This window comes from Haliotis rubra, unplaced genomic scaffold, assembly GCF_003918875.1.
Source record: "Haliotis rubra isolate DU_JTF1 unplaced genomic scaffold, ASM391887v1 Scf181, whole genome shotgun sequence".
Classification (NCBI taxonomy): Eukaryota; Metazoa; Mollusca; class Gastropoda; order Lepetellida; family Haliotidae; genus Haliotis; species Haliotis rubra.
The window spans coordinates 1,333,958-1,350,204 of record NW_025765792.1 but is presented as its reverse complement, the minus strand read 5'-3'; the positions used below and the strand labels follow the sequence as shown (position 1 = coordinate 1,350,204).

The window sequence follows — 16,247 nt, the reverse complement described above, 5'->3', positions numbered from 1 at the left end:
TCTTTCGTGTCATTTGGATCTGATGGATTCAATGCACCTCCACTGTCTCGTCTGTATAAAAGGGAAATGGTCGTGACACCCGACACTGACATTGCTAGTTGAGTTGCTACACAACCCCTGTCGCTCTGTATCCTGATACCTAGTGTCGCTATTATCAATTTTATGTCCTGAAACAGAGGTGACGAATGACAAACCATTGTGTTGTCATTTCCAGGTTATACTCATAGGAAGCACACTACTCTATTCACTTGACAAACCGCACTTTAAAATGGTTTACGAGAGGCATGATATTTCGTAACGTATATAAACGTACAACAGGTATAATTAACGTCGCTTTGAATACTAATTCATTTATATTGTTGTGGGACAATTTATTGATAATATTAGAGGGATATAGTGACAAGAAGGACAACGTGGTGCTGGCAATCCTCGAAACATATTGAAGTGTATGTAGGAATAGAACCAACAATGGCAGGTCACGACAAAGCAATAACAGCGAAGTGTAGTACCTCTGACGAAAGGTGGGGGATGCCCCTTTACACAATTGAACTTTAATCAATAGCTGACGAAAGATCACACTGTTTACTATATACACTCCATTTCACGCCAGATGTTGTATTATCCATGCAGTGTTTATGTTGCATATTCTCGATTCCAGGTAGCCTCGATATGGACTGTTGCTTGTGCCAAGCTGCCATGATAACGATGTCCAGAAACAAAGTCAAGCCGATGGACAGCACTGATGCTGAGTTGAATAAAAACAACAAATATGCAGATCCCCAGTTCAGACAGATAACCTCAGAAGACCTATTCTTCTCGTCGTGGGAAGGAAACAGATTTCGAGTTCATAAAATCCTTGCAATTTGTATCTTGTGTTCTCTGGTGATCGTTGTTATATTGGTAATCGAGATGGCCACCGATGGTCCTGCGCTGGCCAATGGATCACTTCAACGAACCTGTTTCCGAACTTTCTTCGATGTCGTGGACATACTGGACAACATTTCACTTTCTCGCAATTACAACTTTTTTGTACAGTGTTAACAACTGTTCAAGTGGAAACACTGAATGTGAAAGTTTACAAAATGTCTCATTTTTGATGACAAGTGACACAGTGTGCAACAATATAGCAGAACTCACCCAGCGCTCACAGTGTAGAACAATGTTCGCCTTGTCTAATGGATACAATTACACAACCAGTGGTATTAATGTCTTTCACCAGGTATACGCAGATGGAACTGCGTCCTACATGCCCTGTTTCTCAGACGCCAAATTCCTTCCATGGACAATACCTGCTAGATACCAGACATTACTGACAATGTTTAACGCTGTCAGTAAAGAACTTGCGTCTTGTTTGAGTTTTCGTAATAATGCTACAACAAGTTTACAGATTACAACAGCCAGGTCTGTAGTCTTATCTTCTCTGGACACTCACACAGACTTGGTTAAAGGAGAAAAGGAAACGTTTAATGCTACGCTGATCAGTTTGATTGGTAACTCTGAACATGACTGCTCGAGTAACATGACATCCATTGAGGTGTATGACATCCGAAAACAGGCTGTGTTACACATACTGACAGCAAGACATAGTTTAGAAGAATATATACTTTCCTGGCAGTCTACGGAGCTCGGTTCATTGACAAGACGGTTCATATTGTGGTGTAGTGCCTGCATGGTGGCCTTTGGCATGGCTGTTGGAATATCGTTTAGAGTCAAGAAAATGGCGGATTGGATCTACGCATATTCAAAAAGCTTAGAACAGAAAACCAATGACCTCAACGAGGAGAAAAAGATGACGGAGAAACTGTTGTATCAAATGTTACCTATTTCTGTGGCCAATAAGTTGAGGAACAACGAAAGTGTCAGTGCTGAATGGTTTGACTCGTCCACCATATTTTTCTCAGATATAGTTGGGTTTACCACCATCTCTGCTCGATGCACTCCGATGCAGGTTGTTGAGATGCTGAACAATTTGTATTCCCTGTTTGATTCCCGTATTGACACATATGACGTGTACAAAGTCGAGACAATTGGAGATGCGTACATGGTGGCCAGTGGACTTCCTGTCAAAAATGGAGAGAAGGTATATTGGAATGAATTTTTCTTAGTTTATTTGTGGGAACGAAACTGGGAGGGTGATTATGAGGGCCCATGATAACCTTATTCTGTGCATACACCAGCAAGCTGTTTAATGATTGGTAAATTAGTGAGAGCAAACCAAAAACTCACCTTTGATTTGCCATTTGTGTTTTCACCAGAAGTTACAACAAATGAACAATTCCTCTTAACCTAAATCTATTTAATTATACTGTAAACGTGTGTGTGCTTATGCCGTTGTTTTCTTATTAGTGATGAAATTATTGAAAATAGATGAAGAAACATCCTCACGAAAACAAAAGCATTTTGAAATCTTTTAGCGTCTAAGAAGATGTCGACTGCCGTAGCTGCTTTCTCTGGAATCTCTCAGCGGAAGCTCATATCCTTTCATTCTAGTTCAAATTAGTTTCATAACTGATGTATGTTTGTTTGACAAATTATACAGTTCTCATTGAATGCATTTACATGTTGATATGGTGTCCATTTTAAACTGTATATGTTCTGGACATGCCTTCAATTCATAGATTGTTATATCGCAACGATTTGTCACACATTCATTCACGCGACTAATCATACGGCGTTTGAGTGCCGCAGTTGCGAGTCCCACTCTTTTGCATCACCTGGCCGAGTTCCACCAACGTGATCGCGATTGGCAGCCTGTAGCGATGACGCACATTGCTATCTGTCATGTCCCAAACCTTTAAGAGGGATAAAACTATTGGCTTAGCGCTCGCCTTGACATTCTACAAAGGATGTCAGTATATCGTCTCGATAATACTGTCCTGTGACCCTTCCTTGCACAATGGAGTCAGGGCTAACTGAGTGAGAGTGATACCACCTCACACTATGAATGTGATCCTATAAACAAATCTCTCAAGAGATCTCAGGCTGACATAAACAGGACGTTCATTACGTTCTATGACTCAAAGTATGTGTTTTCGTCTTAGGTTTTGCAGATATAAACGTTCGTGCTTGCATTGGCTGTTTGATGTTCATCTAACACTTGTTTTCGTAACATTCATGTTTAATGATTTAATGATTTTTGGACGAACACAATTATACATGTCAATACGCTTGTGTATGTCATTGATCCTTTTCTAGAAGTATGTCATTGTCACGTTGACAGTGCGATGGCCCGCTTTCCATCTTCAACAACAAAAAAAGCAATCCTGTTCATAATATACCATGTAAAACATCATTCGCATACAAATATTTATAGTAATTATAGCTGATGGAACACGACAGTTTCGAAGAAGCTAGATACATTCTTCCGTTTTCCATATAATGTGGCCGTGTTGATTCAAATACACTAGTTATCGGTTAGTTTTATCTGAATGTTTTATTGATGTCTGGGTTACGTGCTTGGGTTGTAATTACAAGGCAAGTACAAGATGAGTACTATAGATAGTAACACGTATGCAATCACCCTAAAATAATATATTTTCTTCAAGAACCTAGTGTTTAAACAACTTCAAATGGCATATTGAGAGTTTGCGTCAACACTAATGGCGATTCAAGTAGCATTGTGTTGGCTCGACTTCGGCTCAGAACCGAAAGTAGGCGATTCGGCGCTAATAGAAATATTTGTTTGCATTGATTTTCCTGCTGTCTCACATTCAGTGACAATACATTCATTAAGTGTGTTTCATTTTTGGCAAAAGCTGAAATTGGATAATTTAATCCCACCTATATGAAGTGTTTATTAAATCAAACAGAAGTACATGTGTGAGTCATTCCTCATGTTAACAAGGGTAAAAAACGGCTGAGGTGCTCAAAGGAATCATATTCTTTTCAACAAAATGTTTAAAAAAATGTTTATATATTGAGTCAGCGATAAATCTTCATAGTCTAAAACATGACATACTCATTGAACCTGAAACTTTGCAAATGATTAACATACAGTAAAACTTTAACAATATACTGGGGTGAAAAGAATGAAATAGATATAAATCACAATAAATTGAAAGAGGGCGAAAATTCGAAACAAGTGGATATTGTACTGGTGATATACCGCCCTTATCTTGTATGGTAGATTTTTATCGTTTTCTGTTTGTCTGATATTATTCAAACGACAAATATAAAAGAACACAGAGACCCAGGTCACAAGGTCGTTCGGTCTATAGCCTTATGTATTTTGTACCTCTTTTATTGCGCATTATCATCCGTTTAATAGGCCTTACTATAAGCACGTTAACCAACCTGCTTGTAGGGTTAGTTAGGTGCATGATTAAAGTTTCCCACACTTCATTATCGAATATTGCAAGCATCCTCCTTTAGTGCCTTATATAGCATACAAACTGATCCTGTAATTGTCCTTTACATTGCAAATGAACTGCAACAGAGGTAAAGCAAATGAAACAAATGGCTATACCAGTAAACCGATATCGACTTTATCCACAGTGACGAACTATGATTGTAAAGCTTTCTTATATACCCCGTGATTATAACAAAGGTATGAACTTTTGACCCACAAGCTGCCGAGTATTTGAACAATCACAGAACTGAGGTACCAGGGCATGTACTTAGAGACGCCTGCTGGATACTTCCTGTTGACGTGCCTAAGACTTTTCGCGAACACCTGGTGTCATTACAGCAGTCCAATTATAGAATGTTCTCGGATGTATAGCTCGTTACACCAAACGGATCTGCTTTGGCGGATAATCAAGGTAGTTTTTGTGTTTTGACATTTTGTATAGCAATATGTACAGATGTTCTTAGAAACCATCATGAAGTCATCATGTTTTCCAATGTCACGTCCGTACAGCTGATATATTTGATATAAACACACTTATATCGCTGCCACGTTTGTCTGGAAAATGAATGGTGTGCATCAACATATATGCATCTGTGCATAAAAAAAGCACCACCCTGTATTTTTACCAATTAATTTTGTCTGAAGTGAAATGCTAAACACTTAAATGACCTTTATAATTTGATAGAACAAGCATTTAACATTTCAAAAACGAAAATATCATTAAAATTACCATGTAATTTATTTAGGATAATTGCCTATATTTAAAACTACATTATTCTGAAAAGTTAAAGTAACAATCGTCATGTAGCCTATAAATTCGTTATTTATTGTGAATGGATGAAAGTTTGTAAACAAAGATTTAGGAAAAGTTACAGTCAAACTAAAAAAAAATGTAAAATTTTAAAATGCAGTTACTGTTGCTTTACAAACATTACAAACATATTTTAGCTGTAATTCTCAGTATCCGACAAGGAAAAGTATTTATTCAATACAATAAACTCAATATCATAAAGACTTATTAAAAAATATGATTAATGTGACCTTTTTTCAGCTTTTGTCAATAAGAAATTTGAATAATTGGAAAAAAGTCCGAATCTCTGACATTCGGATTCTTCCTGATTATGCATAATTAAAGCTTACTTGATTTGTAAATGTCATCTTGGTATATAACAGAATTGTTATATTTAGTCAAAACTTGATTTAATTGTGTAGTTTTAGCAGGAGGGGAATAGTTATTTTGGGTAAAAATTCAGTCATCACATTTTCATCAACATATTCTTTCATAAAGAATAGAAAACGTTATGGTATTTGGAAAACTGTCAGTGGATAAAGCTTCTTTAACTATAGGTTGATTAAGTTGATGCATATACCCTGACCTTTCTGTAGCATCACATCTTATTTTCAAAATAGGGTGGTGCTTGATTAATGAACAGGTGTATATATATTCGACATAGAATCACTGAAGTAAAACGTATCCTTAATGGACAGTTTGAAAATATTCCATTTTATCCCTATCATGCGGCTTTTAATGGGCTCTTGCGAACCGGAAACTCGTGACTATTTGTTTTCCCAAATTCGAATCCACTTTATTCCATATATATTTATATTTCTCTGCAGCTAGTTCGGCATTTTAGAAACTCCTAGAAATTCTTTTTTAAACGCGCGTCCCGTCACATATGGTGATCGATCGTATATGAACGTATCACGCGTTCAGCTGACGTCATACACGTGATATTGTTTTGTGTATTCATCAACTATTGATTTGACAACAAAGGTTCACTGTCACGATGGTTATCTCCGTTCCCTACATACAAATCATGTATGTATGTAATCCTGTTTAAACCATTAATGCTGAAGGTCCAAGACGGTCAACATCTTGGTGCAGTGTAATGTCTTGAAAAGCATTCACTGCAAGGTCGAGGGTTGTCAGTAAACGTTCTGTATGTCTGAAAAGGGTTGTCAGTAAACGTTCTGTATGTCTGAAAAGGGTTGTCAGTAAACGTTCTGTATGTCTGAAAAGGGTTGTCAGTAAACGTTCTGTATGTCTGAAAAGGGGAATCCCACTCTGTTATTTTTATCGAAATGTTTGATGCCCTGCCATTTTCGGATCACGTGTTTCCTTCAAGAAATTGATGTACGATCAAGGGAATGGTTTAGATAAGATAAGATAGATAAGGAGATGTTAAATATAGAGAACCTGAATAATAGGAGAATCTGAAAATCACATTTCTCTGGGAACCCTTCAATCGACGCGAGAGTTTATTTGGGTTTTTCGGAAAAGTGAGTGAGTGAGTTAACATTTAACGTCACATCGGCAATATTTCAGCCATATTGTGACGAGAACATATGTGTCTTTGAAATGGAAGATATGTATGTTATAAAAACCTGTCGACGAAGGACAGTAAAACAACTAGAATATCACAATTACAACTAAAACTAGTGTGGAAAGTTAAAACTGATAGCACTATTTGGACAATACAATATAAAAACAAGCTATAGATCGCCAACAACTGAAGGTAGATCACCAGATTAGGGACCATGGGGACTTACATTACTTTTGCTACCTGCATGGTCCCTAGCTGGATTTATATCACCCCCTCAGCCGCTGGCGATTGAAGTCAAATTGAGCCGAAATTAAAATGACAAGAATGCTTCATTTAAAACAGCCGGTAAATTTAAATTTCCTTTGAATGTTTCAGGACTTACGTACCCTCTCAGGACAATACTTTTACGCTACTTCAACCCCCTTTGAGGGTACAGCCACTAACAATCTCAGTTACTAATCTAAACTACCAATAATAAAATATCTATCTATTTACAAATCAGTTAACAAGTCTAATTCTTTTAAAAATGCAATAATTAAATGAGAACTTATATTACTGAAAAGATCCTTCATAGTTTGTGATTTGAAATAGATATCCCTTGGAATATGGAATATTCAACATATTTTTGGAAAAGAGCTACACAGAGTAAGATGCAGTTAAATCAAACTCAGCGTATCTTGTTTGTCATGACCGTATCTCTTCGTAAAAAAGCTACGTATTTCGATTAAACTTTTCAGCAAGTTCATAAACAATATCAAACAAATTCGTGTAGTCGATATTTTCTAAAGGGTCCAATCGTGCATTTACCGTTGTAAGAACTTTTGTGATTTCCTAAATGCTACAACCACTAGGCTACCCCTCGGCCCCTCATATGGCACTGGATATATAGGGTCTTCTCAACATGGAAAACATTCGATCTCTTCAAGGCTGCTGATATCGACATTGATTTACAAACAATCAAGATTTAGGGTTACATGCGTGCTTGATTCGGGCAATGGTCAATAATTTTAATATTTGCTTTGGGTGAGTGAGTTAATATTTATCGTCACATCGGCAATATTTCAGCCATATCGTGACGAGAACAGTTTATAATTATATTATAGATCAATAAATTAGGACATCAAAAACCTCTTGACGAAAACAGTTTAGTGTATCACATATCTCTATTGAAAATATTTGAACTATCTTTGACTTCTCCAGCCGTTTTAGAGCAGAAGGATACGTACACCATGATATTTGCCTAAACACTATGTAACATATCAGCCGTTTTACATACGGACCTAAACAGTCCCGCTCTACTGTGGACATTGAATATGTTGTGTTGCTGATTGCCCTACTCTGATGTTTGCGAAGGTTCAAGATGAATGTTTGACTTATACCATTTCTCATTATTTCAACGACCAAAATAGAACTATGTCGCAAAATGATTGGATTCTGTCCATAATTACGTAATTAGGTACAGCAGGTCGACAGGACAGGGTGTTGTCTTTTCTTGGAGGATTACCATGGCGTCAAGACCCCCTTGTTTTTGTGCCCGGCCATGTGGGATTTACCAATAACGTAATCATATACACTTCTAGTTATCAATAAATATGTGTCGTCACAGTCACATTGACTTTGGAGAACACAATGTAGGTATTAAGGCATGTTTGCTATTGCGTATATTGATTAAAGACGTATTGTACAAGGCTAATACTAATTATTCAGAGCATTCCATAATTATGTATGTTGACTGTAAAGGTCTCTGCTGAGGAAGAAACCCAGCACCGTATGCGTTAAAGGCGACGTAATGGAGCGTGTGGTAATGATCAGAGATTAATTATAAAAAAAGAATAATATAAAACGAAAACAACAACAACAAAAAAAACCAAAAACCTCTGGCACCAGGTTCTTACAGAACTTTATCCAATAATTTCCCGAATAATGCTGCGGTCTTTTTGGACATACACATGTGTATGCTAACTTGATAAAACAGTATTGCCTGAGAACTCATCTTATGCAAATATGAAGACCCTTGGTCTTTGCTTTGACTCCATCAGTTTAGCTTGTTTCAGATGGAGGTCAAGTAATTCAGTAAGTCTTCATGAGGTTTTAGTTTGCTTCCACTCTGTGAATCATGTGAAACATCCACAGCAATGCAACCAAAATGCCTAGACACATGTATTAACAGACTGGGTGAGCGTATGGATGAGTGAGTGAGTGAGTGAGTGTTAACGTTTGCCACGAAAGAGAGACCGTCATTAACATTTAACATATGTGGTATGTATGCTAATCAATACTCCAGTCGAACAGTTCAAATGAACGTCTAAATATTAAGCATTATTGTTTTCGACATTGAAATAGAGAAACAACTTCCACCCCACCCATAAAATATCCGTGTGGATGGTGTGATCGAAGTACAATTTCCTATTTCACTCCGCCTCCGTGGTGTAGTGGTTAGAGCGTCCGCCCGGAGATCGGAAGGTCGTGGGTTCGATCCCCGACCGCCTCATACCAAAAGACGTTAAAATATGGTACTTGTTGGTCCCTGCCTGGCGCTCGGCATTAATGGGTACAAGGACTGGTCGGCTCGGAGTCAGTATAATGTGTCTGAGGAGTGGGGTTTTCATGCTTCACTGCGGCATGGTATCTCAGTGGGCTAGCACTTTAAAACCAGCTTAAGTCTGGGCTAGTACAAGCAGCCGCACATACATACACACGCATGCACGTCGTCGTCATATGAGCGAAATATTCCCAAGTACGGCGTTAAACCCAATTTCACCTCACATCACCTCCTATTTCACTAGAAAATCAAATTCTATTTCAGCATGCTGAAGAAATCGCCACGATGTCTATTGATCTTCTCTCGTCAGTTAACCAAGTGAAGGTCCCTAGCTACCCAAAGGAAGGGCTGAAGCTCAGGATTGGAATGCACAGTGGTACGTTGTTGAGTGTGAATATGAGTGTAGGAACCGGTGGCAGTATTGTATTCTTTTAGTTTTATTGCAGGTGTCTTTGATGCAACATTTATCAAGTCGTGACAGGTGCTTCTAATACGTTGCATGCGAATATACAATTATGGTTCGTGTATCTCGAAGCAACCGATTTGTTCCCGAAAGTTCGAGACTACAAGTGTTCACTGTGTTTGCAAAACAACGTTTCTGTCGAATTGACCATTATGAGAATTGATGGCTCTTATGGTGAGATGGTCATATGAGCGAAAACCTGACAGCTTGTTGATTACATTATTAACAGGGAGTCCAGGTGATACTAGCACAGTCAGGTTAATTTGGCTCATCATCAATTTCAACTCCAATAGCTCCTTCTGCAAGCAGCTCAGAGAGCTTCCAAGAAAGCGCTTTCTTGTCCAACCATTATTAGGGGGATCAGAAGAATGCCCAACACAGCAGGGTGTCAGGACTGTGTTTCTTGACAGTAAAAACCCGGGTACTCCCCAAAAGTCCGTCAATATATTGGTAGGTACCAACCCTGAGACATCAAGAAAAAGGGAGACCATTTGGCATATTTGCATGTTTTCCCTGAATCTTATCAATCACATCAGTGTCAAAAGGGAAGAACATTCAAGGAAATAAATAATTTGATTACTTTAAACGACCAGACTAGGTATTCAAAAGAATGTTATAGCGATCGTTTTCCATGACGCCCTCCACATATTCTTGGCCTACCACTAATGGAGTAAAAACTCAGCATAAAGAACACGGTAATTAAAGAAACAAACCACGCCAGCGGGTTACTTACGAGAACCATATGTATGTGCTGACGTTCGGTATCCGCTAACAAGATGTTGGTAGTCTCGTTAAATTCATTGCATAATCTACATTATTTTCATATTTACATTACATGCCAACTCACACACTGACGCTTTCGAGCGGGAAGTGACTGATCCTTAGCAGCAAAGAGAACACCTTCTCTTTCACTTTTCAGGCCAACCGCCTTCATTCAAGCTGACTCGGCAGTGTTGCTCTCTCCTTGCCTCACTGCATGTTAAATTGGTGCATTAGTCGTTAAAATAGCCTTAAAATTCACTTGCCAATCCGACTCTATGCCGATTTGATAGACACCGCTTGATTGCCACTGATATCAGTGCCGTCCATCAACAAAATTAACATTTACATTAGTGTACAACATTATTGGTTCTTTTCAGATATTTTTCACCATGCAAGATATTTTTCTTCACACAGGAAGCATCAAAACAGTTTGTGCAAAAGTGCCAAATGACATTCTGTCATAAAAGAGTGAAAACACGCCGTCCCATTTTCAAAATGTGACGGCGTGTTTTCACTTTATATCTGTTTATATCTGGGAAGAGATATAAGAACAGGAGGAAGAGCGAGGGCGTAGGTATTTTTCATTCTTGACATGATTCTTCGTGATTATCATCATCATCGTTATTATTACCATTATGTTCAGGTTCCTGTGTGGCGGGCGTGGTGGGGATCAAGATGCCACGATACTGCCTTTTCGGAGATACAGTAAACACCGCCTCTCGGATGGAGTCAAATGGATTACGTGAGTAGTGTTTCAAATCGATTTTCAAACTGAAACAGGTAGACCCAGAAATCTTTACGCAAAAGACTTCATCATGAAAACCCCAAAATATCAAGAAATGTTAATACAATTAACAATGAATTATGTAAAATGTAGATTTACAATCAATACAAATTAGAACAAAAAACGTACAATTGCAGCACACAATAGAGTGTTAGTACCAACATTCAGTGGGTCTGTAAGTACTTACAATGGCAGCATAAAATGCAACGGCAATAATGTCAGTTCTAATATTCACTTAGCAACGACAGGACTAGGCTGGAAATCCAGAGTAAAAATACAGTAGTGCTCAAAAGAAACTATACACCGGAAAATATTGCATACAAATTCACACAAATATAAAAGAAGTGATAAAACCATATTAAGTCGTCACACACGTACAGACCCATCATTTCCGGGAACAAACGGCGAAACAAGTTAACGAATCGCCTAAACGTCGCAAAAAACCCAAAGAACGCAGTAGAAAAAGGAACAAATCAAATCAAAATCAAGGCAAACCGAAAGCATGAGAGCTGTCGAAAGGGCCCGACAAGGAGCTAACCACACCGTCATTGCCAGAACCTTCGGCTGCACCCCAGTAACTGTCATCAGACTGATGCAACGATCAAGACGAACAGGCAATACTTCAGATAGGCTTCGGCGTGTTCGACCACGCGTGACAACACCCGCTGATGATCGCCACATCTGTACAATTCATCTGAGAAATCGTTTTGTAACGTCAACGGCAGCGACGGCACTAGGACACCTAATCAGTCAACATACATTGTACCGGCGACTAAGGCAGTATGGCATTCGAGCACGTCGACCCTACCGCGGAGTGCATCTGATTCTTCCAAACCGACGTCGTTGATTGACGTTGCGGGCGCGTTCGACGTTGGCAGATTGGCGACGTGTGATGTTCATTTACGAGAGTAGGTTTTGCCTGAGCAGTAATGACGTCCGGGCTCGTGTTTACAGACGAGTAGGTGAATGTTTAGCGCCGAATTGCGTTCAGCAAGTCCGAGCGTTTGGACCTAGTAGCGTGATGGTGTGGTGAGGGATCTGCGGCGATCTCAAAACAAGACATGTGATTATTCATGACGACCTAAATGCTTGAAGATACAGGGTTGAAGTTTTACGACCAGTTGTGTTGCTATTTATTCTGCATCAACCACATGGCATTGTCTACCAACACGATAACGCAAGGCCTCATATAACAAGACTGACAAACGACTTTCTGCATAACGTTAACATCGTTGTTTTGCCGTGGCCAGGATGTTCTCCCGACATGTGTCCGATAGAACACTTCTGGGACGACATGGATCGACAAATCATAAGACTACCACCGCCACCTGTCACCGCACAAGTTGAACAATGTCTCCTACAGGAATGGCAACGGATCACGCCTAATGTCATCTTGCGTCATTACTGCGTCGAGTCTTATATTGAGGCCAGTGGTGGCCACACTCACTATTGATTCAACATTTGATGACATATTGCAGAAAGAAAACGTTCAGACTATGATACCATGTGTCTTTCAGTGTCAGTGAGACGGTACTTTCGACTATGTATCAAATGAAATTGTGTACAGTTGCAGTAGAATTGAATACTTGAAATTAAACAGATGGTCATTAACTTTTCTTTTCCTTTCAAGTTTGGTCGAACACCCTGTACACTTTCTGTTGAGCACTAGCTTATTTTCGTCACACATACTGTTTGGATGTAATGTGAGATGATAGAGTGAGTTAGTGAGTGAGTTTACTTTTACGCCGCTGTTTAGCAATATTCCAGCAATATCACGGCGGGTGACACCAGAAATGGGCTTCACACATTTTACCCATGTGGGGAATCGAACCCGGGTCTTCGGCGTGACGAGCGAACGCTTTAACCACTAGGCTACCCCACCGCCCGAAATGATAGAGACATGTGCATGCATATTTAAATAATATCGTCAAAATAGTTCTAGCCAACGCTGTAACCACCATCATCATCTGTTCTAGAGGATCTCATATTGCACTCGACTCTGAAAGCGTTATAATATAGAGTATTCCACACCACTGCTTACATTTGACAATAATACATTTCTGATTAATATTTATACGCAGGGCTTTGAACCTTTTCTTAATATATTACTGAAAAAAAATAAATAGATAAAACTGGTATGTAAACACTAGCAAAGGTACATGACGAAACCAGAAACATGATTTTGTGAAAATGAATGTAGCACATGTTAGGCAGGAATATCCGGTGAAGTTTACGTTAAAAGGACAAAGGAATACCACTACATAAAACATATTATAAGAAGGCGTATGTTTCCTGCATGACTCTCGTCACGTGAAGTATTTGTGTTCATTACTGTTTTCGTTTCAGCCCACAAGATCCATATTAGCCAGGCAACACGCGATCGGCTGATAAAAACGGACAACTACCTGATATCCGAGAGAGGGGAGATCGACATTAAGGTTGGTTTATATTCCTCCTTACGGGGTTAATTCGCATAAGGGGTTTGAGACGTGTTTAACATAACGACCTATTGATAATATTAGAAAAAGATATATTCGGAAGAGGAAATAGTTATATTGTGTTTCATCACACACTGAAACTTCGAATGGTATTAAATATTATTCCTGATCCAAAGAGAAAGACAGCGAATTTGTGAATCCATAGCAGGTCTGTGAAAGTGTCCTTGGTAGTTACGACGTGTCGGAAGAATTGATTTATTCATGATCCAAAGGTCATATATAGGTTAATATATATTGGTGAATTAGATATATATATACTTGTTTTTCACAACTGATTAAATTTAGTCATGATGCATGTTATAGATTATAGAACTTTTCCTGGGCAGATAAGGATATTAAGTACGCTTATTTAAGTAAAGGTACATACATGTGTAAACAGATGAAACAATATTGAAAATCTTTAAACATAATGTTTGTTCTGTACACACGATGGAATTTCTTATAAACGAAACCGGTGAATGTAAGTTCATTTTTCATGTTTAATAATAAGCTCTAAAGATATGAAGTCGTCATCAAAACAACTACATGCTCCACAATGAGGTTGTCATGTGAGTGTCTGGAAGTCTTCGTCGCTAAGAACACTTTGTATTTAGTCAAATCTTTTGAAATCAAGTTAGATAAAACCACTGTAACGGAAGTACAAAGTTCGATATGAAAAACGCCATGGCTTGGAGTAAACGATGTGTTATTGTACAAGTATATGGTTTAGTATTTCTCTTCAAGAAAAGAAAACCCCATATACATTCGTTTGTGGAAGTGAAAAGTACAACGTAAAAGTAAGACTGACAACTCTGGATATAACGAAATTGAGCGATGTTAGTGGGTAATAACATTATGTCTTTCTTCAGGGAAAAGGGAAAATGAAAACATTCTGGCTGGACGGCCGTGCGGATATGACTCAAGCCAATGACAGCATGGTGTGCAAGTACATACCAAAACGGAAGCGAAAGGTAAAACAGGATGACGCAACTTCTGGGACTCTTTCCCTTAGTACTGGTATGGTCAGCGAGTCAGGGTCGACGTTGACTGTGGATAGTAATTCAGACGGGGTGAGTAAAGTGGAGGTGACTGCTGACGTCACTGGGAAACTCCAGGACATCAAGGAAAGCGAAAAGGAAGATAAAAGTATTCGTAACGTGCAGAATGTCAGCTTGAAAAAAGACTTGACAGTTGAGGACATTTCCAATTTTGAAACAGAACAAGACAGCTCCAAATTCGGTACATCTCTCGGGACACAGAATAATGAATCTAACCTCGGAGCTGACACAAAGGGTTCTGATTTTGTAGTTGTCAAAAATGGTTCCTGCACTGGATCCACCGAACATAAAGATGGAAACAGTGTGGTTCCTTCAATACAGGATGGTGTAACTGACGATAAAGCAACTTCAAAAGCGGTTAGTTCTGAATCATCGGGAAAAGGGTTAGTTAATCAGACTCCAACAAAGAATTCCCTCGATCACTCTGTCAATGTTCTCAAAAACAACGGCACTGCGCCGAATGTGAATGACGCAATGGCGTTGCCGAATGAGGTCAAGATGACAGAGAACAGTCCTGTAGCAGACGCTGAAGCTGCTCAACTGGCCAGGGATAGCTCGGCAGTTGTTTCTCATGGCGGTTTTAAAGGACATGACCATGTGCACAAAATACAATCTGATATTGTTATTACTGTAACAAGTGATGAGTGATGGCTTACGGGTGATTTCAGTTTTGCTGACCATGAGCAAATACCTCAGTTTGCTAAAAGGAGGTGCGGGTGACTAAACCTTCAAAGGATTATTGCAAATGTCCATCATGACCTCTAACTGACAATACCCCAATGATTTCAATGCGTGAGGGCCATTTATGGCGTCCCCATATTGTTGGGATATTGATTGCTACAACGTGCAGTACAACCAATAGTTTATAAATATTTCGGACACAACAGTGTATGTATAAGTAATGCAACAAAAGTAAATACATAAGCAATGCACCAATAGAAAAATGGATTTCTAACAATCGAGTCTTGCAAAGGAAGTAACTCAAATCGACAAATGTCATTAATCAAACGTTGTATAAAACTCAATACAATTGTGATGGATGGTTATTGGCAACTTAATAATATGCTTGCCGTACAAGGTAACCAAATTGATCGGGGTGTCAGACTCGATGACTTTGTCGATGTCTTGGAACCCAATCGATGCTCACGATGTCAATCACTAAACTGTCTGTCCCAAAATCAATTATTTTCAGACTGCTGAAATATTAGCTCAGCATGACGTTGAAGACTATAATTATTCACAGTACAACATAAAAAAGGCAAAAGAACAGACAAGTCCAAATCCAAGACGTAATATTATTTCACAGATCAGCATGTCAAAGAGTGGAATGGTTTTCTTGGTGTTAGATTGTTCACAAACAAGTCGATCACCTAAATCTGACTGCATTAAATGTATATCAATGCCAGAGGATGCAGTCTCGACTATCTGCCGAAACAGATTGTACTGCGTGCAAATGGAAAATAGCGATTTAAAGAATATGAACAGAACA

The 16,247-nt window shown here is 38.8% G+C and overlaps 1 protein-coding gene across 1 annotated transcript; it reads left to right on the top strand.

Annotated features, from left to right (window-relative positions):
* The first annotated feature begins 1,717 nt into the window (after nucleotides 1-1,717).
* LOC124273492 (retinal guanylyl cyclase 1-like) lies at nucleotides 1,718-15,406 on the top strand. The gene is made up of 5 exons (XM_046708761.1): nucleotides 1,718-2,080; nucleotides 9,479-9,590; nucleotides 11,083-11,181; nucleotides 13,570-13,661; nucleotides 14,570-15,406. The coding sequence occupies exons 1-5, from the start codon at nucleotides 1,718-1,720 to the stop codon at nucleotides 15,404-15,406; spliced, it is 1,503 nt and encodes a 500-aa protein (XP_046564717.1).
* Nucleotides 15,407-16,247: the final 841 nt, after the last annotated feature.

Bases quoted from the DNA above. Each gene is read 5' to 3' on its own strand.
- LOC124273492 (XM_046708761.1), top strand. From the start codon at position 1,718: ATGGCGGATTGGATCTACGCATATTCAAAAAGCTTAGAACAGAAAACC. The intron at 11,182-13,569 runs GTGAGTAGTGTT...TTTTCGTTTCAG, and splicing joins GATGGAGTCAAATGGATTAC to CCCACAAGATCCATATTAGC. The intron at 13,662-14,569 runs GTTGGTTTATAT...GTCTTTCTTCAG, and splicing joins GAGGGGAGATCGACATTAAG to GGAAAAGGGAAAATGAAAAC.